General features: G+C 41.0%; 2 protein-coding genes across 3 annotated transcripts in view; both read right to left on the bottom strand.

Moving 5' to 3' along the window:
- Positions 1-11,848, bottom strand: part of DSC3 (desmocollin 3) — a 49,070-nt gene extending 37,222 nt beyond the window's left edge. The window contains exons 1-4 of one of the 2 annotated variants that reach the window (XM_043443828.1): positions 11,447-11,848; positions 3,844-3,928; positions 2,081-2,280; positions 371-490 (exon numbers count right to left, since the gene is read on the bottom strand). In XM_043443828.1, coding sequence (XP_043299763.1) covers positions 371-490; positions 2,081-2,280; positions 3,844-3,928; positions 11,447-11,515 — 474 coding nt within the window. In that variant the 5' untranslated portion in view covers positions 11,516-11,848. The remainder of the gene's footprint in view (positions 1-370; positions 491-2,080; positions 2,281-3,843; positions 3,929-11,446) is intronic. The other variant, XM_043443827.1, reaches the window with a different exon arrangement.
- DSC1 (desmocollin 1) overlaps positions 1-23,511 on the bottom strand; it is a 154,493-nt gene that overhangs the window by 37,035 nt on the left and 93,947 nt on the right. The window lies entirely within an intron of this gene.

Raw genomic sequence — 23,511 nt, 5'->3', positions numbered from 1 at the left:
CCTGCATTGGCAGGCAGTTTCTTTACCACTAGCAATACCTAAGAAGCCCAGATGACTAAATGTTATTTCTAGCTTCAGAACTTAGAGTGGTGTCTTCCACAGGACAGAGTAGGTGCTCAGTAGCCAGCTACTAAATGAAAGAATAAACTAATAAAGATCATTTAATGGCTATAGACTCTTTATCATATTATAATTATCAATTTTTAGTGATTTTCTAGTTTTTCTTATTATTAGCTTTTTAGTGATTTTACTCTCCATGAATATCTTCAAATCTGTTTTTTTTTTTAAATGTTTCAAGAGTTATTAAAACCTGAACAAAACAGACTCTTGGAGCCAAAGCAATCCCAGTCAGAAAGAATGGAAAACCTACCTGTTGAAGGAACAAGGGGAAAGGTCCCAGGGAATTCTCCTGCATTGAGCAGGGAATAGGCGCCCATCTCCTTTTGGAACGCCTGAGAACAATTTCTTTAGTGTGTCTTTTCCTCAATACCTGAATCGAGAGAAAGACAATTAGCAATTTTAAACAAAAAGGCATCACAGCCTACTTCATTGTAAAACAGTAGACGGACCAGTCTCCAGAATGTCCATGCTGAACCTAAAGACTAGATAATACAATCTTCTCTGAATTAGGTTAAAAAAATGTAACCAGACTTGAAAGCTTTCATGAACCAAAGAATTTCACTTTGCATACATTCCTATGTTAATCCTGACCAAACTTTCAGATTAGGAAAATCATCACTGTACTCTCAGTTCTTTCTGTTCTGTCTCAAAATGAAACAGAGAACGCATCCTCTTTCTAACAATCTATAGACAGCTCTTACTTGTTCTTTCTGCTAAAAACTCATACTCTCAGGTGAACCAGAGTGAGATCATGCATTTTCTTCACTGCCTGAACACTCTAACTGCACTGTCCAATATGGAAGCTACAAGCCACATGTGACCATTTTAAGTTAATTAGAATTAAGTAAAATACATATTCCATCCTTCAGTTGCACTAGTCACATGATAATTGTTAGTAGTCATTAATTAATTAATGCTGGGTGACCATATCACACAGTACAGATTATAGAACATTTCCATCATTGTTGAAAGTCCTATTGGAGTTTTTAATGATTTCCATTTCATTTCATGGTATAGTAACGAAGATGCGGTATTTCCTGAGAATTAATTAATAATACATTAGGCAATTATTAAAGTGCTAAGCAGGCATTTAATAACTTAAATAACTTTTTCATTAATATAATACACTTCACACTGATTAGTTGTAATTCACTATGGCCTTCCTCTTGATGTAGAATCTAGAACTATAGTGACTAATCACTGGGTGATGGCTGATACCATTCAGACACATACATACTACAGGATTTCCATCTTATTTTAACATCAGAATGACGGTGGCACTTGAAATCAACCCCTTATTCACTGGGAACTACTGCACTTGGTCTTAATTTAACATGCACCTTTTGACTCTGGGTCAGGGGTAACTGAGCAGTAACAGAGGTAACAAAAGGGATTGACTCATACCCTTAAGCAACTTTGGATAGGTTGTTTGCACTAATAAAAAATTACCAATGCTACAATAGAGGGATTACCAAACTGACACAGGCAGGCAAAAGCAAGTAGACTTTGGAGCTGAAAGAAGCCTTCACAGAGAGGTGCCATTAGATTTAATAAAGCCAGATCCAAAGTCAATGTCTAACCAATGTCTTTAAATTTTTTTTTCCCATTTATTTTTATTAGTTGGAGGCTAATTACTTTACAATATTGTAGTGGTTTTTGCCATACATTGACATGAATCAGCCATGGATTTACATGTGTTCCCCTTCCCGATCCCCCCTCCCGCTTCTCTCTCTATCCCATCCCTTTGGGTCTTCCCAGTGCACCAGCCCTGAGCACTCTAACCAATGTCAAGAAGAGAAGAGGAGGGAGAAAAGGCAAACGGGAGGAAAGAAAAGCAAACGGGGGAAGAAAAGTAGAGGAAAATAAATCTTATTTATCCTTTGTCTTCTTTGCAATTTTTAATGAGAGCATTTAAATGAGAAGAAAAACACGCCTAAAAATATCAAAGGACTTTGAATACCTTCTTCTGATATTCCAGGAGCACAAGAATCTCTTTCTGTGTCTGTTTCTTTGTGTCAGAGAGCCGTATGGTGAAAGATCTTTTCTCATCAGACAATACAACAGCGTGGGCTGTGTATACTGACCCATCTTCTAGAACTCTGAAATCAGGATCACTGGACTGGATGTGGTCTACAGACCTGAGGCATTCTTTCAGATTAACTGCAAGTAAGAATTTTCAAATTGTAAAGTATGAAACACATGCAGAAAAGGGGGAAAAAATGTTCTAATAATGTATACAATCTTCTCAAAACCCGGAAGTGGAATGAAATGAACCAATCAGTCTGCATTTAGCAAATATCTTAACCAGCCTCTTTACACGTATTTTTTTAAAGTGATCATTCTTTTTCTGTTAAAAATTATAATTCTGGATTGCATATTTGTTTAAATAAGATACTTAAAACTTTTATATTCTTCTAAAAGGCTTATGAAAATGATCTTCCTATTGAAGACACATGCATGTTGCAATCATGACAAAGCTGAGCTACACACTCCCACACACACCTGGATAAACAAACAGAAGAGTTTTTCTTAACAATATAGTAAGTCTTCTAAGATACACCTCTCTCCAGCCAGAAATGATACACATGAACCCAAAGAATGACAGAGTATATGAGTCTGGCAAATAGTCAAATAAGAAAAATCTTTAAATTCTTCCTGCTCCACCCCAGCCTCACCAACTCCCCTTGGGGACCATGGTTCTCTTCGTGTTGTTGTTCTTTGCGGGGCTTTCTACTGAAACTCTGAAATTCTTCTCTCATGGGAATTTTCCCAAGTGCAAAGTTATAAAATACAAGTCTCATACCAGTGTTTCAATATTATATCTAAAAGTATCAAATGCATCCCATTCTTCCACTATCTGCCTTAACAGAAACCACACTGATAGGCTAATACCCACTTAAGTAATATCCTCTCAAAGAATTCATATGTTACCCATGTGCAGTGTTTTCACTTTAATTCAAATCTGTCACAGATGGAAATGTTAAGTCAAAAAAAAAAAAAGAAAACTAAATATCTTTAGACGTGATGACATATTTCCCTTCTGTTCACATTTTTACCAGAGTGATAACCTCTGGTCCATTTCCCTAGAGGAACACCCCTGACTTTTCTTTACATCCTTTCTTTACTTCCTTCCCAGGAATGGGACACTTTTTGAAAAGGTAAATTTGGTATCTCTGGGACAAGCTTTATCTCTCAACAAAATCATGATATTTTCCTCCAGTAGTCCCGGTACCATGGAGAAATTCCACCTGAACAGAGCTGCCCGGCTGTTGGGAAAGTTTGAGGTTCCCCAACTTCTCAATGGACAAAGGACTGATCAAACCCAATTTTGAAAGGAACAGCTCACCATGTGATATTTCCCACTGCAGCCATAGCATTGATAAAAATTCTGCTCCTACTCTCTGAGCTCCTTACCTATGTCTCTCAAATGCTTGGAATCCTAGAGTAATGAAAGGGCTACATTCTACATATAATTATTTACATAATTTTTACTGTTAAAACATAAATGACTACAAAAGTGTGGATTAGAACATTTGCCTTAGAATCTATGACAGAATTCTATAGAGTTATAAAGAACAGAACATATATTTTAACATATCTTGAATTATATCTAATTATATATACATTCAGGCTAATTCCAAAGGCAAAGATTGGATAATATGCCCTTTCCAGCATAAGTAAATTACATTTCTCTTTTTAAAACATTGTTTGGAAAGTGCTCACCTCTGCCAATCAATTTGTCTGCCTCTAGTTTGGAAGGTATATTAAATATCTCCTTTTTGCAGGCTTCACAAGCAAAACTGAAAACCTAAGAGAAAAAATGGTCACATTAATACAGTATAGAATAGAGAACAAAGTTTTAGATATGCAAAATAAGTCCTAGAAATCTACCGTATAACATAGTGCCTACAGTTAATAACACTGTATTGTATACTAAAATTTTTGCTAAGAGGATAAAACTTAAGTGTTCTTACCAAAATAAAATAATAGCAATAAGTGAAGAAGGCTAGAGAAAACTTGGAGGTAATGGATATGCTTATGGCATAGAGCGTGATGATCTTGCAGCTACATACTTACCTCTAAGCTCATCGAGTGGTGTGCTTTGAATATGCACAGCTTTTTGTGTGTCCATTTCACCTCAGTAAAGAATTTTTTTTTTAAAGAATTAAGAACAAAGCCATATGATCATCTCAATAGGTGCAAGCAATTGACAAAATCCAACACTGATTTACAATTAAAAATTTTCAACAAACTAGGAATAGAAGAGAAGTTGCTCGATATGATAAAGAGCATCTAAGAAAAGCATCATGATTAACAGAAAAAGACTGAAAGCTTTCCTCTGACTTAAGGAGCAAGACAGTGATGCCTGCTCTCACCACTTCTATTCTACATTGTACTGGAGCTTCTAGCTTCTAGCCAGGGCAGTTATGCACACACCACACACACACACACAATAAAAGGCATCCAGATTGGGAAAGAAGAAGCAAAATATTTTCTATTTTCAAATAATATGATCTTGTATTACACATAGAAAATCCTAAGGAATCCACTAAAAGACTATCAGAAATAATAAATGGTTTCAGCAAGGTTGCAGAATACAAGGTTAACATACAAAAACTGATTGCATTCCTGCCCACTAGCAATGAAAAGAATCTGAAACAAAAGTAAGCAAACAATTTCATTTACAATAGAAAATCCATCTTCATAGATCAAAACACATATTCCCAAAATTCATCTGGCAGATTCAAGGCACTCCCTGTCAAAATCCCAATTAGTTTTTTTGCAGAAATTGAAAATCAATCCTTGAGAAAATGCAGGGCACTGAAATACCCAAATTTACTTGAAAAAGAACGAAGTCGAAAATTTTCCCAATTTCAAAACTTATTACAAAAATACAATAATCAAGGCCAAGTGGTACTAGCATAAGGATAAACATACAGATGAATGGAATATAACTGAAATTCCATAAACAGGTCTTTATGTTTTTAAAAATACATTACTGGTCTGGTTGGCTGCCATTTATTTTAATATTTAAAATACATGACAGTAAGAGAGATCAGGCTTCTACTTTTTCTTCATACCATCTTCCTAAAATGAGTTCAGGAGAGTTCCAGTTTGTTTGTTTTTTTTTTCCCCTATTCTTTGAAACAATTTGTAAAAGGTAGAGATTATCTGTTCCATATATTTATGGAAGAATTCACCTATCACACGGGTCTAGGCTTGATGGATATGAGGGTGTCTGTAAATGGAGACATTTGGCTTCTAATTCAGTGTCTTTATAAGTCTATTTGGAATTTGTACACTTTCTCAAGTCAAAGTGGGCAATTTGTACCTTGTAGAAAATTGCCTGTTTTGTCTCTTTTCAGATTAACTGGAATAATATATAAATATTATTATCTAGTTTTTAAAACATCTGTCCTCTCCATAAATATGTCTGTTTTTATTCCTAATATTGTTTTATCTATACCTTTTCTATTTTTCACTTGTGCAATTGTAGCAGGTTGGTCTGTACTTTCAAATAATAGTGTTTGGTTTTGTTAATCCTCTATATTGTTTCATTTTTTAAAAAACTGTTCCTCTTAAGATATATTCTAACTACACATATATTTTAATAAAAAATAAAAGGAACACTGGGGCACTTGCCTTAAAGTTATAGTTTGCCTTAAAGTTATAAAGTTTTAGAAATACAATATTACTATTATTTTCAAAGTTCCTATTTAACTCTCCCCAATTGCATTTTCTTCCCTGACGGAGGGACCTCTCCAAATTCAAGTAAACTCAAATGATGATTTTTTTCTTGGTAAATCATTTACTTCCCCATTTCCACTTAATTGTATCCCACGTGTATGTACCCCTAAAGAAGACTGGTTCATTTTATCAATTTTAAGCTTTACATATATATAGTCATAGATAATTGTAAGCAACTTGATTTCTTTGCACGAATTATGTTGTGTAATTTATCCATGCTGAATATATAGCAGCAGGTCATTCATCTTTGTCTCTGTATAATAAACACCACTGGAAATGATGTACAATTAATTCAAAGGGAAAAGTATGCTATAAAGGAAAATGCTATTTTAATTCCTTTTGATGAGTCCTTTTAGCAAATTATAGATTAACCATGTCCAAGTACATACCATTTATAATACAGAATAGATAAAGTAGGTGGGCAGACAGAGGTATCACCAACCAATACCACCGAGAACAGTTCCTTGAGGAGCAGAATACTGGCAAGGTTGGCAAGAGAGGTGAAAAAAATGAGTTTTGCCTGGCATATACTGAATTTTATAATCCTGTGGGAAATCTAGTGGAAGCAGAGTGGCTTCCCTGATGGCTCAGTGGTAAAGAATTCACCTGTAATGCTGGAGACTGAGGAGATGCAGGTTCAATCCCTGGGTCAGGAAGATTCCCCCTAGAGGAAATGGCAACCCACTCCAGTATTCTTGCCTGGAGAATCCCACGGACACAGGAGTCTGGTGGGCTACAGCCCAAAGGGTCACAAAGAGTCTGGCATGACTTAAGCGCACACACGCAAACAGGAAATCTAAGGGGAAAGGTCCAGAAGACAGCTGGATAGATAGACTTAAACTTAAGGGCAACTCAAGGCCAGAAATACAAATCTGGGAGTCAGCAGTAGCTGGACAGTGGTTGAAATTATGGCACAACTCGGACTTACAGGAAGAGAGTGAGTGAAAGTGGCTCAGTCGTGTCTGACTCTGTGACCCCCCCTTGGAATCCTCCAGGCCAGAATACTGGAGTGGGTAGCCTTTCCCTTCTCCAGGGGATCTTCCCAACCCAGGGATGGAACCCAGGTCTCCTGCATTATAGGCAGATTCTTTACCAGCTGAGTCACAAGCGAAGCCCAAGAATACTGGAGTGGGTAGCCTATCCCCTCTCCAGGGGATCTTCCCAACCCAGGAATCCAACCAGGGTTTCCTGTATTGCAGGCAGATTCTTTTTACCATCTGAGCAATCAGGGATGCCCTAATATAAGGGAGGGATGTTGCACAGGATGATATTCATATATAAATTTCAGTTATGCCAATTTTCCTGAAATATAAAGAAATGTAATGCTATGTTAGTGAGACTTGAAAATAAAGTTGAAAAAAAAATAAAACCACCATTAGATGACAAACTTTTAGAGGTATTTTAAGAATAATGATGACTGCCCATGAAAAATACAAGATACAAAAATTTTTTTTAATATTAATGAATTCTGGATTGAGTGAGTTATAAAAGAATTTCTTTTAATGAGGAACCCTCTAGAACAACTTTAAATATCTGACTGATAGAACCTAGAGTTGTAAGCAACTTTTAATTAAAATGTAACAAATTATGTTTTTTTTTAAAAAATGATAATATAAAGTATTGTCTGTGCTAGTTTGGGAAAAATACATTACTTTGTTTCATTTCACAGTACTGTCCAAATTTAATTAATCATATCATAGAAAGCTTATCATACAAATCATCAGGTCCTCACGGAACTGTCTAATGCCAAGAGAGAATGAAAACTAAAGGTATACCTGCCAGTGTTTCACTTCTGTACTATTGCTCAATTTTAGAGTGAATGTACAAGGTAGGCTTTCTAAAATGACATCTTTCTCAACAGAGGAAAAAGAAGCCAAAGAACAGGAGTTTACAGAATATCCGAAAATAAAGGATATCTTCTTGAGCATAAAGATCACAGAATTTTCAATTCATCATTTCTCCTGTGGACACTGGCTGTCTCCAAGAGAGAAATCTTACCTTTCAAACTCTTATCACCTTGAATTGTAAGATTTATCTTTCTATATTCTCAATGCTTTGATGAGTCTACTAAATTTCTTTCTATCCAAACTCCGTAAGATGGGATCCTAGTTAAATGGGAAGTCTAATTAGCCACAGGTCACCAGAGATACCATATATGGCATGGCAACTGTCACAAGGATTACAACAGGACCAAAAAATGTGCATGGTTTACACATATTTAGTGACTCAGAAAGTGCAGTAGAATATAGCTGTATCTCAGTATGAACACCAATAACAATAACCTTCTTTGAATAAGGTAAATAAAGATGCACTGATGTAAATAAATACAACTCTGACTTCCTAAGCACACAGTTTAGAAATAAGCTAGTTCTCCTCCTTTTTTTGTCCTAAGCTTTTTTTTCTCATCAATGCAAAAGATAATAGAAAGTATTATACTCACTTTTATCTTAAAAAGGTGAATATATCAAATGTTATCAAGAACAACAATAACCAAAAAGTCGGGAAAGGAGTCATATTATTCTCATTATTTAATGCTATGAATTCTGGGAAAAGACACAACACACATAGGTTGTCAACATCGGTTGCAAGTAGAATTCCACACACTTCAAGGAGAAAAGTATGTTATAAAGGAAAATGCTATTTTTAATTCCTTTTGAAGAGCCCTTTTAGCAAATGATAGATTAACCATGTCCAATTACATACCATTTATAATATAGAATAGATAAAGTAATTCCCAAAGTGGATTTGATATGGCAAACAACATTAAATACACATGTAAAAGGATCTCATTATTTATAACAGAGGAGAAGACATCTGAGCAACTGAGCTAATATGAATTAGTTTTCACCATTCCTAACAATTTGTGTTACATTAAAAGGAGAAACATTTTAAGAGACACTCAGTTCTTTCAGTAGTAATAGGATCTGACAGGGTTCTTTTCTAGATTCTTCCTCTCCTTTCTTCCCTTCCCCCTGGCACCCCCCTCCACCCGCCCCTTTCTTTATATATGTGTAAGGAAACATGATTAGAATTTGCAGTTAATTGTAGCAGTTTAGGGGCTTCCCTGGTGGCTCAGAAGGTAAAGAATCTGTCTGCAATGCAGGGGACCTGGGTTCCATCCCTGGGTTGGGAAGATCCCCTGGAGAAGGGCAAGGCAACCCACTCCAGTATTCTTGCCTGGAGAATCCCCATGGACAGAGAAGCCTGGTGGGCTACAGTTCATGGGGTGGCAGAAACGGACACGACTGAGCGAATAAGCACATTAAATAGCAGTTTTGAGTACACACAAACTATACTGAGGCTAGAAGGGTGGGACAGGGATGCAGATTCAGAAGCAGAAAAGTGAAAAAGGGTAGATCCCACAAACTATGGGGTGGTTGCCTGGGAAAGTGAACACGTCAAAAGTTTCAGTTCTGTGTTAAAGACCTGCTTTGAAGGGTTCTCACTTCAAACAAGGGATTGTCTTTGAGAGCTCCATTAAGGGTTCCATAAAATGAAAATTGCGTTTCCAAAATGCTATGCTCTGAATATTAAACTGAAAAGTGGAGAGGTCCGAGGAGTCAAAAGGAAATAGAGACATAAGATGGTCAACAAGAAGTCTTGAGACTTCCCTGGTGGTCCAGTGGTTAAGACTCCTCTTCCACTACAGCCAGTGTGGGCTTCATCCCTGGTCAGGGGAGCCAAGATACCATTTAATCTAATCTTTAGAAAATTTTTTTAAAAAATAATCCTAAACAAGAAAATCATTTACTAAAGCTGGTGTTATCTCTATTTAGATATACAGGCACCTTCTTGTCTTGCCACACCCGACACCCCCTGCCACCCAGACAGTTGTCCAATTCCACGCCCTCCCCTCCAGCGAATACACGGGAAATCTTGGGAACCCAGCACCTCCACAGTTTCTTCTCTCCCTTCCCGAACTCCTTTCTCAGAGAAAGCACAGAAGGCTAAATTCATGCTTTTAAACATATTAGCTGGAAACGCTTTGAAATATATCAGAACACACTCTGAGAGCAGTTCTCATGTATAAAGAGTCCTGTCATCAGCTAATTTTTTTTTTTTTTTTGCAATAGCTGCCAGGCAGATCGACGTGCCCATTTATACGATGCTTTGTCCATAAATACATCTTAGATCATAGCTACTAATTCTTTATTCACAACTCGATGATTCAAACAGAGCACAAAGCTTGCACCCACTCGCCCTGCTTGGGGGCAGACGAGCACCAAGAATCCACCTAGCCAGAGTCGACCTGCTCCCGAGCCAGGCTGGTCCCTCCAGCCACCGACCGCCAGCGCGGGGAAGTCGAGGGTCCGAGGCTCCTTTCCAGAGCATGCCTAGAACGCAGCTCAGCAGGATCGCAACGTCAGGGTTCCCCACTTTTTGCTTTGTGTCTCCCGAGTTCGAGAATCGTCCCAAACTTCCTCTCCGGGTGAATCTCATCTCGGGTCTCAGGTATCCCGGGCGCAAAAGACCCCAGGTTGGTCTCTAGGCTTGTGCAGTCACTCCTGGACCCGGACCAGGTACGACCCAACCCCACACTCCTACCCCGACACTCCTCTCAGCCTGATTCTATCTGCTCTGCCTCACCCTACCCCACTCCCCCATCACACCACCGAACCCCAACATCCAATCCTAATTCAGCCGTCCACCCCCTGGCGCCCCAGGTACACTCTGCCCCCGGCCTGGTGGCTCGCGGAGATAGACCACTCCCGTGAGCTGCTGAATAGCCATCAAACGAGGCAAAACCTGGAAGCCGCTTTTCAAGGGTAACTCATCCCGGGAACCAGGGACACCGCTCCAACCCCTCCACCCACCAATGTCCCCATCCCGGGGATCCCGGAGTGAGGGGCAACCCCTGTAACTCACTCCGTGTCCTGTTCTTTGCAACAAACACCACGGACTGTAGCCCACAAGGCTCCTCTGTCCATGGAATTCTCCAGGCAAGAATCCTGGAGTGGGTTGCCATTGCCTTCTCCAGGGGATTTTCCCGACCCCGGGATTGATCCCGGGTCTCCTGCATTGCTGGAGAAGGCAATGGCAACCCACTCCAGGACTCTTGCCTGGAAAATACCATGGACCGACGGGGTCGCAAAGAGTCGGACACGACTGAGCGACTTCACTTCACTTCCCGCATTGTAGGCAGATTCTTTACCCGTCTGAGCCACCAGTAACGCCTCAGAAACCTAACCAAACACTCTTCTTCCCTCTCTACCCAAACCCACCCCCACCACCATCACTATGAGTCCAGAAAGGAGCGCGAACCCCAACCCCGGACCACTCGCGGCGGCGCAAAAGGGAGCTCAGCGAAGCCAGAGCCCAACCCGTGTTGAAATAATCGAACAAGTCCCAAACAAAAACCTCGGTCCGGGTGCGTCCCGCTAGGACGCGTTTCCTCCACTCATCCCTCCGAGCCCCAATTTGGCTCTCATTGCCCTGCAAGATTGAGCAGAGGCGCGGACATCCCCCTTCGGTCGGCTTCGCCCGCATCGGTCCCCCCGCAGGACCACGGCCCATCCACCACCACCCCCTGCTCCATCCCGACTCTGGGTGGGTCCCACCCCACCCAGGCTCCACTCACCACAAGGATCAGGAGCAGCTGCCTGCAGAGGGCTCCGCGCAGGGAGCTCCGGGGCCCAGGCGCAGCCATCCGGGCGCGGGGCCGGGGACGGGAGGGTGCGGACACCCGGCGGGATGCAGGAGACCAGAGGCCGCCGAGATGCAGGGGCGCCGCGGGTGCGCTGCTCTCGGCTGCTCGTTAAATCGCCCGGGCCTCTTTCAGGCTTGTCTTGCCCGAGAGCGTGTTCGCTCCTGAGACGGGATTGGACTCTGGAGGCGTCGAGCCGCCCCTCCTTGTTATTTCTCCAGTTTTATCACCGCGAGAGCCGCCGGGGGAGCTGCCCGAGCCTGCCCCTCGTCTTCTCAGCGGCCCGGCTGTGTGCTCGCTCTCTGGAAAGCGGTCCAGGCCACCCCCTCTCGGCCTGCTCTCCCACGCCCCGCACCCCGCGGCTGCCCCGCCTTCCGCCCCGACTCCTGGGGCGTCCTCCTCGCAGACGCCGCTCGGCGCACTCCCACTGCAGAACCCCAAACCGCCTTCAGGGATCCCTGCCCCAACACGGGCGCTCCTGGGTGCCAGGAACACCGTTGTCACTGGACCGGCGAATCCTCCCTCCAGCTTCTGATCAAACGCTGAGCGAAGTCTCCTAGTTAATGCAAAATATTTGTATTCTTCCCCAACTTGACTCCCTCGACAAGATAAAGGACGGAGGAGAAATTATCTCCAGTGGCACGAATAAGCTGACACTGGGTCTATCAGAAATTGAAAGCAAATAAAGGAAATGCTGACATCTCGCCATTTTCACGCACCCCAAATGTGAGGGATTAAGCTCAGCGCGTTCATATCCGGCCTATGGTGTGGCCTTATTTGTAAGAAAGAATTTGTTCTTCTTATATGAAACTGTTGATTTGAGGAATTACCTGGTAATGGTACTAAGATGCAGTTTTTCAGTTCGTGGTCAAAGAAAAATTCACCACACAGAAGCTTCTAGTCTAAAATGAGGCTTCCAGATTCAGTATCATTTAACAAAGGTTCATCAGGGCCAAGAGTTGCACAGGCACTGGAGGAAAGAAAATAACCCAGATCCTACCCAAAGAAATGCAAAGTCTAAAAGGGATTAAAGGTAATGATCATTGCCCAGTATGCTAAACCTTTAAATAAAGAGGTAGCTTATAACATTAGGGTGTGCCTGCCAAGTGCTTCAGTGTATCCAATTCTTTTCAACCCTGTGGATTGTGGTCTGCCAGACTTCTCAGTCCATGGAATTCTCCAGGCAAGAATACTGGCGTGGGGAGCCATTCCCTTCTCCCTTCTTGGGGATCTTCCCAACCCAGGGATTGTACTGAGTCTCTTCTGTCTCCTGCATTGGCAATCAGGTTGTTTACCACTAATGCCACCTGAGAAGCCCCCTAACATTAGGGCATGTTCTTTTATTTCTCTCTAGACTGCGTATTGTGTTCTCTAAGCCTCCATCTACTAGACTCAGTATGAATTCCCTCTTGGACATGTGTTATTGCTTCTCAAAGTCTGTGCACAAAGTCCAAGGTCAGGATTCTCAGGCAGTGCAGATTAATCAGAGAAGGCACTATGACCTTCATTCATCCCATGCTGGGCACCCCCAATAGGCTACTTGTGTAAGTTGTGGGTTTTCCTAAAGTCTCGGGTTTTCCTGAACTACTAGGCCTAAGCTCTCAGGACGCAGACAGTAAGCTCAGTTTCCTAGTCCTGTCTCTGAGGCATCCAAGGCTCCCAGGCACTCAACAGAGACTTTATCTCACCTCTGGAGGCCTCTGTATGAAGGAGCTCTTCCAGTCTCAGAGAAAGTTCTCCACACTTCACTCCAACAATTTTCATCCCCCATCCTCCAGACCTTCACCCTGACCATGACCTCAAGAGCGAGGCTCTCAAAGTGTTTTCTGGCCTCAGGTAAACTTTAAAACATAAGCCAGGACCATAGCTCTCATCACAAAGGAAATCTACTAGCCCCTTGATTTTTAACCCTCAGCCTCCAGGGCTGAATAATGCTTGAGATAAGAACCAATAGAGAAAAGGGGGAGGGTAGGAGCATGTTTGGGGTTAAGGCTGTAGAAATAACCCTAGCGGAACTCTGGAGAACCTTATGAGGGCTTCCCACATCAAGGAAACAGAAAGAAGTCTCTTCAGAACCATGATGGAAGAACTCCTCAGCTGGGAATTAGGTTAAAAAGATAGTCTCCTAACAAACCAGGCTGAGGAGTTGAATTTCATCCTGTAAGAGGAGAGCCAGCCACTCAGTCTGTAAAATGATCACTTTGGGTGAGTTAAATGAGCTCACTAACTTCATTAATGAACCTCTTTCTGCCATTATATGGGTTTTCCCTGTTGTTGTAGTTGTTCGGTTGCTAAGTCATGTCCAGTTCTTTGTGACTCCATGGACTGCAGCGCCCCAGGCTTCCCTGTCCTTCACCATCTCCTGCAGTTTGCTCAAACTCATGTCCATTGAGTCAGTGATGCCATCCAACCATCTCATCCTCTGTCACCCACTTCTCCTTCTGCCCTCCATCTTTCCCAGCATCAGGGTCTTTCAGTGCTTTCAGGTTTGTCCACTAGAGTCTGACCTGATTCCCACTCTCTTCTATGTGACTAAAACCATAAGATAACTAACATATACTGTATAATTAAGCCGATTGTTAAACCTACTGATTATATGACAGCTACTCTGAGCTTCCATGCCTAGCTTCTACAAAATAAAAGTTATAGGGATTTATTCTAGAAATGCTGAAAGAAAGCATATGGGTGATATTTTCTATTTGTATTATAAAATTCTAGGTGCAATATGCAATATGATTACCGAATAATTTCTATATGGAGTATTAGTAACTATCTTGGAATTTTCTGTTTTGCTAAGGCATATATCTGTCCATCATGTGTATATTAGCCTAGTCCCAATAAAAAGCAATGCATTTTTATAATTTAGAAGTGAATCTTCATGGGCAGTTATGATTATAACATAACTATGACTTGAAGATAAATTGAAACTGCTTTTATTGTTCCTATGAAAAATAATTGTAAATGAGATTATTGAAAATGTATTTAAAATATGAGCTTTGGTTTGAGTATCATTAGAACCAGTAATTTAAAATCATCACGAGACATTGTAAACCATAAAGAGTTTTTCTGAAATATCTTTATTTCAATATCCTATCCCAAATTGCAAAGTCAGTTGGAAGTCACTACTAAAAGAATAATGTGCAAAAAATGGAAAAGAAATATTAGTTTTCCTTGTTATCTTCTTAGTTTGAAGAGGGAGAGCAATAATTAAATAGATCAAAAATGGAAGATGAGCTTATACTAATGTGTAAAACATCAGAGATCCAGGTGAACTGTCAAATTTTCAGTAGAAAGCAAATTTAAGATCATTAGGAAGAGTTCTCCATAGCTAAGGGAACTCTCTAGCCACAGAAAGAGTAATGACCCTAGGAGCTGGGAGCTGACACCTGGCCCACTGAGAAGGCTGCCTTGCACAACTCCATGCCCACACGTGCTGGTTTCACACACCCACTCATCTCAGGGGTTTAAACAGGCAATGACACCCCAAATGTGGGTCTCCTCACATATCCCTGTAAAACACAACCAGAACAACTGTATGATGGTTGGCACAAATTTGCTGGTAAGGGTAGAAACATTTATGAAAAGCAGACATTGAAACTGAGTGAAAGTTTCACATTGAATAGTCCTGCTAGTGACACAAATGAGCTCTGCCCTGAAACATTAGTTCTGAGGCATTTGTAGAATATTGTTTAGGATAAATAGTAACCGTGATAAACAGTATCCAAACAAATTGCTTATTGGAGCAACAGTGAGGAATACTGTACAAACATGTATTCAAATGCCAGGAGCCTTTCCAGACTTTATTTTTAGAAATCAGCTCCCCAGGATTATCTCCCATTAATGTGGCCTTCCCAAGTGGTTCAGTGGTAAAGAACCCATCTGCCAATATAGGACACATAGGAGACGTGGGTTCGATCCCTGTGTCAGAAAGATCCTCTGGAGGAGGGCATGGCAACCCACTCTAGTATTCTTGCCTGGAGAATCCCATGGATGGAGGAGCCTGGCAGGCTATGGTCCATGGGGTTGCAAAGAGTCAGACATGACTGAGCACGCAGGAATGCACCCCTTAATGTGTACACTTGCTGTTTTGGAGAAGGCTCCTCCCTGGTGCTTGGGAGCTGGACAGTCGGATTCTCTCATCCCCGCTACCCCTTTCCTCCAAGAGTAATAAACTCTGCCACTGCCATGCCAGCCTCCAGGAGAGGACTCTGCTTTCCTGTTACCACATTTCCCAAAGTGTGAAGTTCCTCCACTAAATTCCCAGAACATCACTAAGAAGAGCTTGATTCTGGCGGTCTTTTAAAAAGACTACTGGAGACAGTTGAGGTCAAGAGTAAGCTATAATATTTCACTGCTGCTCAGGATAAGAGCCATCCCAGGGTCTCCATCTGCCTCCTTCCCCTCCTGTCTTCCCCATGTCCAGCCACCCCTCCAAGCTCCCCTTTCACCCCTACGGAAATGCTCTAGGAAGCAAAAAGAACCTCCAAACAAGACCACAATGAGCCCTGGCCTTCCAGGGAATAGCAGTTTACCCCTTCTCATCTTTCATGCTTGGTTCTTAATCCTGAGGATTAATCTTTACAGAGAGTGATTGACAGGACTATCCATTTCTTCTCAGAGAAAACACTCCCCTCCACAAAGGTGTGGCCTTTTGCTCAAACTTTGCATCAAACATACACAGTTTGAACATTGGTTACATCTTTCAAATTCAGAAATATTCCATTTAAGTAACAACCTTGTCAATAGTTCCATCCAGATAGGGCGCGCCAGGTTCAGAAATGCTCCCTTTCAGTCTCTCCTTACTTAAGAAATGATTCAAGCCACTGTGACAATGGTTTTACTCTTCCTCCACGGAACTCTTCAGAGGCCTTGACCAACAGCCTGTCTTCTGCAAACAGGCCTTTCAAGGAGAGAAAAGGAGTGGTCTCCTGATGACTTCACACCAGGCTGGAAGGAATAGGAATTTCCACACAGACAGCAACTCCATTGTGTGAGTGATGACTTCTTACAGTAGCTGGAGGAACCCAGTGTAACAAAGCCCTGTTACAGGGTGAACTTAGATCCTCTCAGCTTAGAACTTTCCCATGATCCTTTGCTTCACTCAGCATGAAGATCTCCTCCCACTGGGTGAGGCTGTTTCTCCCGTATGTTCTCATGATGCCGAGAGCTCCCTGTGTGCTTCCGTTGTTCAGAGGGTGTTACTTGAGCTCCAAGGCTACAGGTGTGAACAGGCCACCTTCCAGATCCCATGTGTCATTCATCTGATTCATTGCCCCGTCAGCCTTCTTTCTTCCCAGAAGTTTAGGAGGACCATCCCTCAAAATCAGCTGGGGGAAGGGGCGGACCCGCAGCTCCGGAAGCTCACTCAGGAAGGGAGAAGCAGCTTTTCCCACCAATTCTCTATGGGCAGTCAATGACTTACTTCAGCAATTATTACTTATTGCTATTAGTCATTTATTTTATTGATTATTCATTATCTGCTCTTTAATGTCATTTACCCAACATTTATTCTTCTTGATTTTTTCTTTCTCTTTTCAGGCTGCTCAGTTTCCCAAGCCCTTCTGTATCAAGATGAGCAGTAGCTTTCCACCTATTAGCTACTTAGTATTCACTGAACAGGCCAAAGCCAAGGTTCTTTTCTTGCATTGCTTTCAAGGATCATACTTGAATTTGCCTTTCAGTGTTATAATAAGCTACATATTTTCCTAATTGACAGGTTCTAGTTTTAACTTTCAGGGCTTCCCAGATGGCTTAGCAGGAGACAAGGTTTGATCCTTGGGCCAGGAAGATCCCCTGGAGAAGAAAATGGTTACCCACTCTACTATTCTTGCCTGAGAAATCCCATGGACAGAGGAGCCTGGCAGGCTACAGTCCGTGGGGTCACAAAAGAGCTGAACACAACTTATTGAATAAACAACAATATTCCCAAGATACCTGACACTAATGTCATCCGATATCAACTTTTCCTTTTCATTTGGCACACTGGGAATAAGGTTTTCTGTCTCCAGAGAGATATTGGAAAGTGATAAGTACACACATGTTCTTATGACATAATGTAAGATAAAGACATCTTATTTTCAGCCACATTCCTTTATCATAATATACAAAGTGTTCCCTGAGAACAGATGGTTTGAGCCTTGCTTTACTAGACTCTCTCAGAAAGAATTTTCCAAACTTTTCTGTTCAAAGAAGTAGGAGATACTGTGTAATGGCAAATGGCCAGGAATATGCCAGTTTTTTGTTTTTTTTTTTCTCTTCCCTAAGTTTGTCCATGGCCCTCTAGCTTATTCTTCCCCCTAATCCTTTCTTTTGGAGAAGAAAATGGCAACCCCCTCTAGTATTCTTGCCTGGAGAATCCCAGGGACAGAGGAGCCTGGTGGGCTGCCATCTGTGGGGACACGAGTGAAGCGACTTAGCAGCAGCAGCAGCAATCCTTTCTTTTAATTTTGAACAAGTGGGATCAATGTTCTTTAGTTCATAGTGAACCTTTGTGCTTGGCCATTGTTGAGGCAAAATCAAAGAGATCTCTTTAGCAACAGCATAGTATTAGCAAAATGAAGAAATTCCCTCCAAAAATAACAGGGATTCAAGTCAGCCTGATCTAGGCACTCTAACCCCATCTGTTTAGAGATTTTAAATTTTAAATTGCTTGTTAATTTGTTTGACATAATTGCCCTGGGGTAGATAGTTCTTAAGTCTCTGATCTCTGCATCTTGTGAACGTGTACATTTTTAGAAAAGACTTTTCCTTTTACATCTGAGTTACATAGGATAAAATTCATAGACCTTAAGCATTCACTTCAGTAAGTTCTGACAAATGTAAGTGTACAAGTTATGACCAGGTATGCTGTGCCTAGTCACTCAGTCGTGTCGACTCTGTGACCCCATGGACCGTAGCCTGCCAGGCTCCTCTGTCCATGGGGGTTCTCCAAGGCAAGAAACTGGAGTGGGTTGCCATGCCCTCCTCTAGAGGATCTTCCCAAACCAGGGCTAGAAACTTGACCATGTATATATGTGTGTAAATGTGTTATTAATACTATCATTTAAGAATAAAGCTGCTGTGAACATGTGCAAGTCTTTTGTAGGCACAGAGTTTCATTTCTTTCCCTTATGTCCCCAGTAGTAGATTACCTAGGACAAAAGGCATCATGATGTTATGAAATTTGTACATGCCAAAAGTCACCTACATGAACTTAAATCCAGCGGAGCCTCAAGTAGACTACCTACAAATTTAGCAACGTCATCACCAGGATCAGTAGTTCTTGCCGTGGCTTCTCCTGTTTCTGAGCACAGGCTCACAAGTACAAGGACTTCAGCAGTGGCAGCAAGTGGGCTCAATAGTTGTGGCATGTGGGATCTTCCCCGACCAGGGATCAAACCCATGTCCCCTGCAATGGCAGGCAGATTCTTTACCACTGGACCACTGGGGAAGTCGGGAATGTAGAAGCTCTTGACTCACTCTGAAATATGATGACAGATACAAAACCTAGGAAATGATGAGACTGATGTTGCAAGAATTCAGGTCTTTGGGTTTTCCTAAGATGCAAATTCCTAACCTCTTTTCATCTACAAGTAAATCATTTCCCCATTTTTTAGCCCTCTTTTTTAGCACTTATATATTCTATTTAATCAGTACAAGAAAGACTTAGGTCTGCTTTTGTATATTTCATCAAGTTTTTTTCATGGTGAGCATGGTGAAATATATTGTGGTTTCTGGTTCATTTATTACCTAAACTATTGTTACCTATATTTTTTAATTCTTATTTTCAAAGTCTCTCCCTGGATTGCAGTCACTTATGGAAGAAATCTATATCAAGGAAGTATTTCCTACACAGACTCATTGAGGTCTAGAATTTCCTATCTTTGGTGAAATATTCATGGCTAGAAAGGTTCTCATGGCTCCGTTTTCCTATTTCAAGGCAAGAATATTTATTCTAACTCTTGGGGCTTGGTCTTTTAAATGATTTCCAGTTTATTCAGTTTATTAAGACTTTGCTTGCAATTGACACAATTCTCACCATTTACTTTGATGCCTGCAGCAATTGGGAAAAAGAACAAAACAGATCAGGTATTGTTTTGGTATTCATTCCACTTAGACAACCAAAGCTATCATATAAGACTTTTTAACACTGTAACACAGTAAACACAGGACAAAGATCGGTGTTTCCATTGCCTTCCCACTAAGTACTGCAAGGCAGTATCAGGATATAACTTTCAAACCTGTGGTTTGAAAAAAAATCACAGGTCCCTTTGATATATGTCTGCTCATTTCTGCCTGGATGTTGGGGTTTTGTTTTTTTGTTTGTTTGTTTTAATATTTATGTGTTTACTTATTTATATTTGGCTATATCTAGTCTCAGTTGTGACCAGCAGGCTCAGCAGTTGTGGTGTGTAGACTTAGTTGCCCTGTGGCATGTGGGATCTTAACCCCTGACCAGGGATCAAACTGGCATCCCATGCCTTGGAAGGCTGATTCATATCCACTGAACCACCAGGAAAGTCTTTTTGGTTTTTTTTTTTTTTAACATTTTGGGATTATTTTTCTCTTTTATTAATTATATTTATTTTTAATTGATTGATAATTTTTTTATTATATTGGTTTGATTCCTGTCATACATCAATATGAATTAGCCATAGGTGTATATAGCCATAGATATACAAAACCCTCCCCTTGAGTTTTGTATTTTAAAAAATCTTTTACTTTGGCTCATGGCTTGCCTACTTTTTTGCTTTTCCATTCCACAGTTTCAAGTGGGACAATAAAAATAAAAATGTTCTCAAGGCACAAGTAACTGACAGCAGTGAAGGCATGCTTCCTGAAACCATAAGCTTTCTGCCACTCCTCTTTTAGCAAGACCAAACAGCCCTGATACCCAAGCTAGTTTAAATATCCTGGGAAATGGGTATTTTATACAGTAGAGCCATCTAGAGAGATTTACCGAGATGCGAGCTTGGAGATCTGAATGATAGAGGGGACCAGTAATCTGGAAGAAAAGCATCCTAGTCTGAGAGAATAGCGAGTGCAAAAGCTCTGGATATCAAGAACAAGCTTGTCTGTTCCGAGAACACATACAGAGACGCGTACAGGTGCCGGGGTGGAATGAAGGCTGCTAGCACATAACGTGGCAAAAAAGAAGCAACAAAGGGGAAAAAAAAAAAACCTCATAGGCCCTGTTAAAGAGTTTAGGCTTTATTTTAAATCTCATCTGCTCATAAAAATGTACAGAAACCTTTTGGGGAAAAAAAAGGTATAGAATGATTTTTGGGTAGTGGTGAGGGAGGGAGGCATGATCTGATTTATATATTTTATAAATCAATTATGGCTGCTGTAAGAAACTGGTGATGAAATTTAGATTTGTGATATAACTTGAAATTAGACCTCATAGGAGTCATCTATAGATCGGAGATGGGATGTGAGAGAAAGAGAAGATTCAAGAGTGTCAGACAAGGGCTTTGGACTAAGCAGCAGTATGAACACAATGAATAAATGAGTGAAGGAAACGGGACAGAATTTGGCTTAAGATACGAAGGGTTTTATTTGGATGTATAAAGTTTGAGGCAGGTATGTGGAGCTGTCAGCCTAAGCAATTTGAAATTGGGTTCTAAAATGTTCTATGGGACTCAAAGTCTTCTGCAACAACATCATTCAGGTCTCTGTTATGTAGGTTTTTCTATGGAGGGGGACAGAAAAAATGAGGAAATAGCCGAAGAGCAACTTGAGGTAAATAAGTTGTATTCACAAAGACGCAAATTGCAGAGTGGTTAAGAACGTAGATTCTGGAGTCAGATTGCTATCACATGGAGTCAGGTTCTATCACATCCTAGTACCACTATCCTGAGTAGTCATTTAACATTTCTGTCTCACTTTTCTCATCCATAAAATGGGGATAATAATAGTTCCTAATTTGAATGGGCATAAAAATAATTAACATATGTAAAGTCTTTACAGTATAGCACATAAAAACTACTATATCCATGCTAACTATTACTTCCATTAAGCATTTTTATTTATGATCCAGGAAAGAAAATGATCCAGGAAATGATCCAGGCCAGAACAGATTATAGATAATGTAGGAGAGGTTTGGGCTTCCCCAGTGACTCAACAGGTAAAGAATCCTCTTGCAATGCAGGAGACACAGGAGACTCGGGTTCTATCCTTGGGTCAGGAAGATCCCCTGGAGGAGGAAATAGCAAGCCACTCCAGTATTCTTGCTGGGAAATCCCATGGACAGAGGAGCCTGGCAGGCTACAGTCTGTGGGGTCCCGAAGAGTCAGAAATGACTTAGAGACTAAGCGCACACAGACAGTGGAGAGGTTTAATTTCTTGAACAAAGATCTTGAGGAAGCAAAAGGGCATAGGAACCAGTGTATTATTGGAGAGCTTGCCTTAAAGGGAAGGAGAGAAATTCAACTATTATAAAGGATGGAGGTCAAATTACATGGTATAGTTGGAGTCTGGTAGAGTTGGTGGTGGAAAGATAAGGGAGTTCTCTTCTGTTTTTATTTTGCCATTACAAGCAGATACAAAATTATCTGCCAAGTGAGGAAGGTCAATTGAGACTTATGCAAAGAGTAGGTGTAAAATAGCAAATTGACCAGACCAGTCTTTTGACTTATTGACTCTACTAGACAAGAAGTATTTTTAATGTTGTGAAACTGGTACACATTTCATACATGTAATCTGGAACCTAAATTTCATAAATAATACCTAATATCCCCATGTGTAACAGACAGTGACCATGTCTGTTCATTGCCTTCTAATTCATTAATAATGCAGGTGATCATTTCTCAAGTTAACTGGCTGTGTTTCAGCCAGTTGTCTGTGTCTCACTGTTTGAAAAACCCTGAACTTGGGTAACAGGGCAGAATTGTGAGAGTCAGTATGGTTAACTGTTTTTTTTTTTTCCTTCTTGAGCCATGTTCAAGTAAAATTCATGAAATAGTTGGCAAATGGGGTTTATCCTGTGATAGGGTTTTACTGAGTAATTACAAAGATGGAAAAGGAAAGTTGAGGTTATAATGGAATATAGTAACGAATAAGTAAACTGAAGTAGAGAAAGGAAGGAAATGGTGAGAACAAAAAAAGAATGAAAAAGTAGAAGGGTTTTGCAAGAGACTGAAAATTGCCAAAATGTTATTGGAAGAATTCCTAAAGGAATTCAGGCCCAAAAAAAGGCAAAAGAGAACTTTTTAAGTAATTGAGTTTTAGGCACATATCCAGACAACTATATAAATCTAAGCATCAGTAGAGGTTTTTGGATAGACTTGTGCATTTTGTCTGTTAAAGACATTTTATCAGGGACACTTACCAGCTTCATGTTATCCTGGAACCAACACCAGACTAATCCAACTACCCTTCCCAGTCCTCGACGTACATTCCCCCACACCACAGATACTGCAGTGCAACCTCTTTGACTTGGAGGATGTTTGGAAATCAGTGACAAACCAAGATTGAATTACCACTTCACTCATATTTAATTAACAGGATAATAGAAAATTATAACAAAGCAACTAGATATTTAATCTGGTCTAGAGTGTTAAGTCGGGGAAGGCAATGGCAACCCACTCCAGTACTTGCCTAGAAAATCCAATGGAAGGAGGAGTCTGGTAGGCTGCAATCCATGGGGTCGCTAAGAGTCGGACACGACTGAGCGACTTCACTTTCACTTTTCACTTTCATGCATCGGAGAAGGAAATGGCAACCCACTCCAGTGTTCTTGCCTAGAGAATCCCAGGGACAGGGGAGCCTGGTGGGCTGCCGTCTATGGGGTCGCACAGAGTTGGACACGACTGAACCGACTTAGCAGCAGCAGCAGTGTGTTAAATCACTCAGTCATGTTCGACTCTTTGCAACCCCATGGACTGTAGCCTGCCAGTCTCGTTTGTCCATGGGATTTCCCAGGCAAGAATATGGGAGTGGGTAAGCCATTCCCTTCTCCAGAGGATCTTCCTGACCCAGGGATAGAACCTGGGTCTCCTGCATTGCAGGCAGATTCTTAA

This window comes from Cervus canadensis, chromosome 23 (assembly GCF_019320065.1).
Source record: "Cervus canadensis isolate Bull #8, Minnesota chromosome 23, ASM1932006v1, whole genome shotgun sequence".
NCBI classification, from domain to species: domain Eukaryota; kingdom Metazoa; phylum Chordata; class Mammalia; order Artiodactyla; family Cervidae; genus Cervus; species Cervus canadensis.
This window is presented reverse-complemented; position numbering and strand designations above follow the sequence as displayed.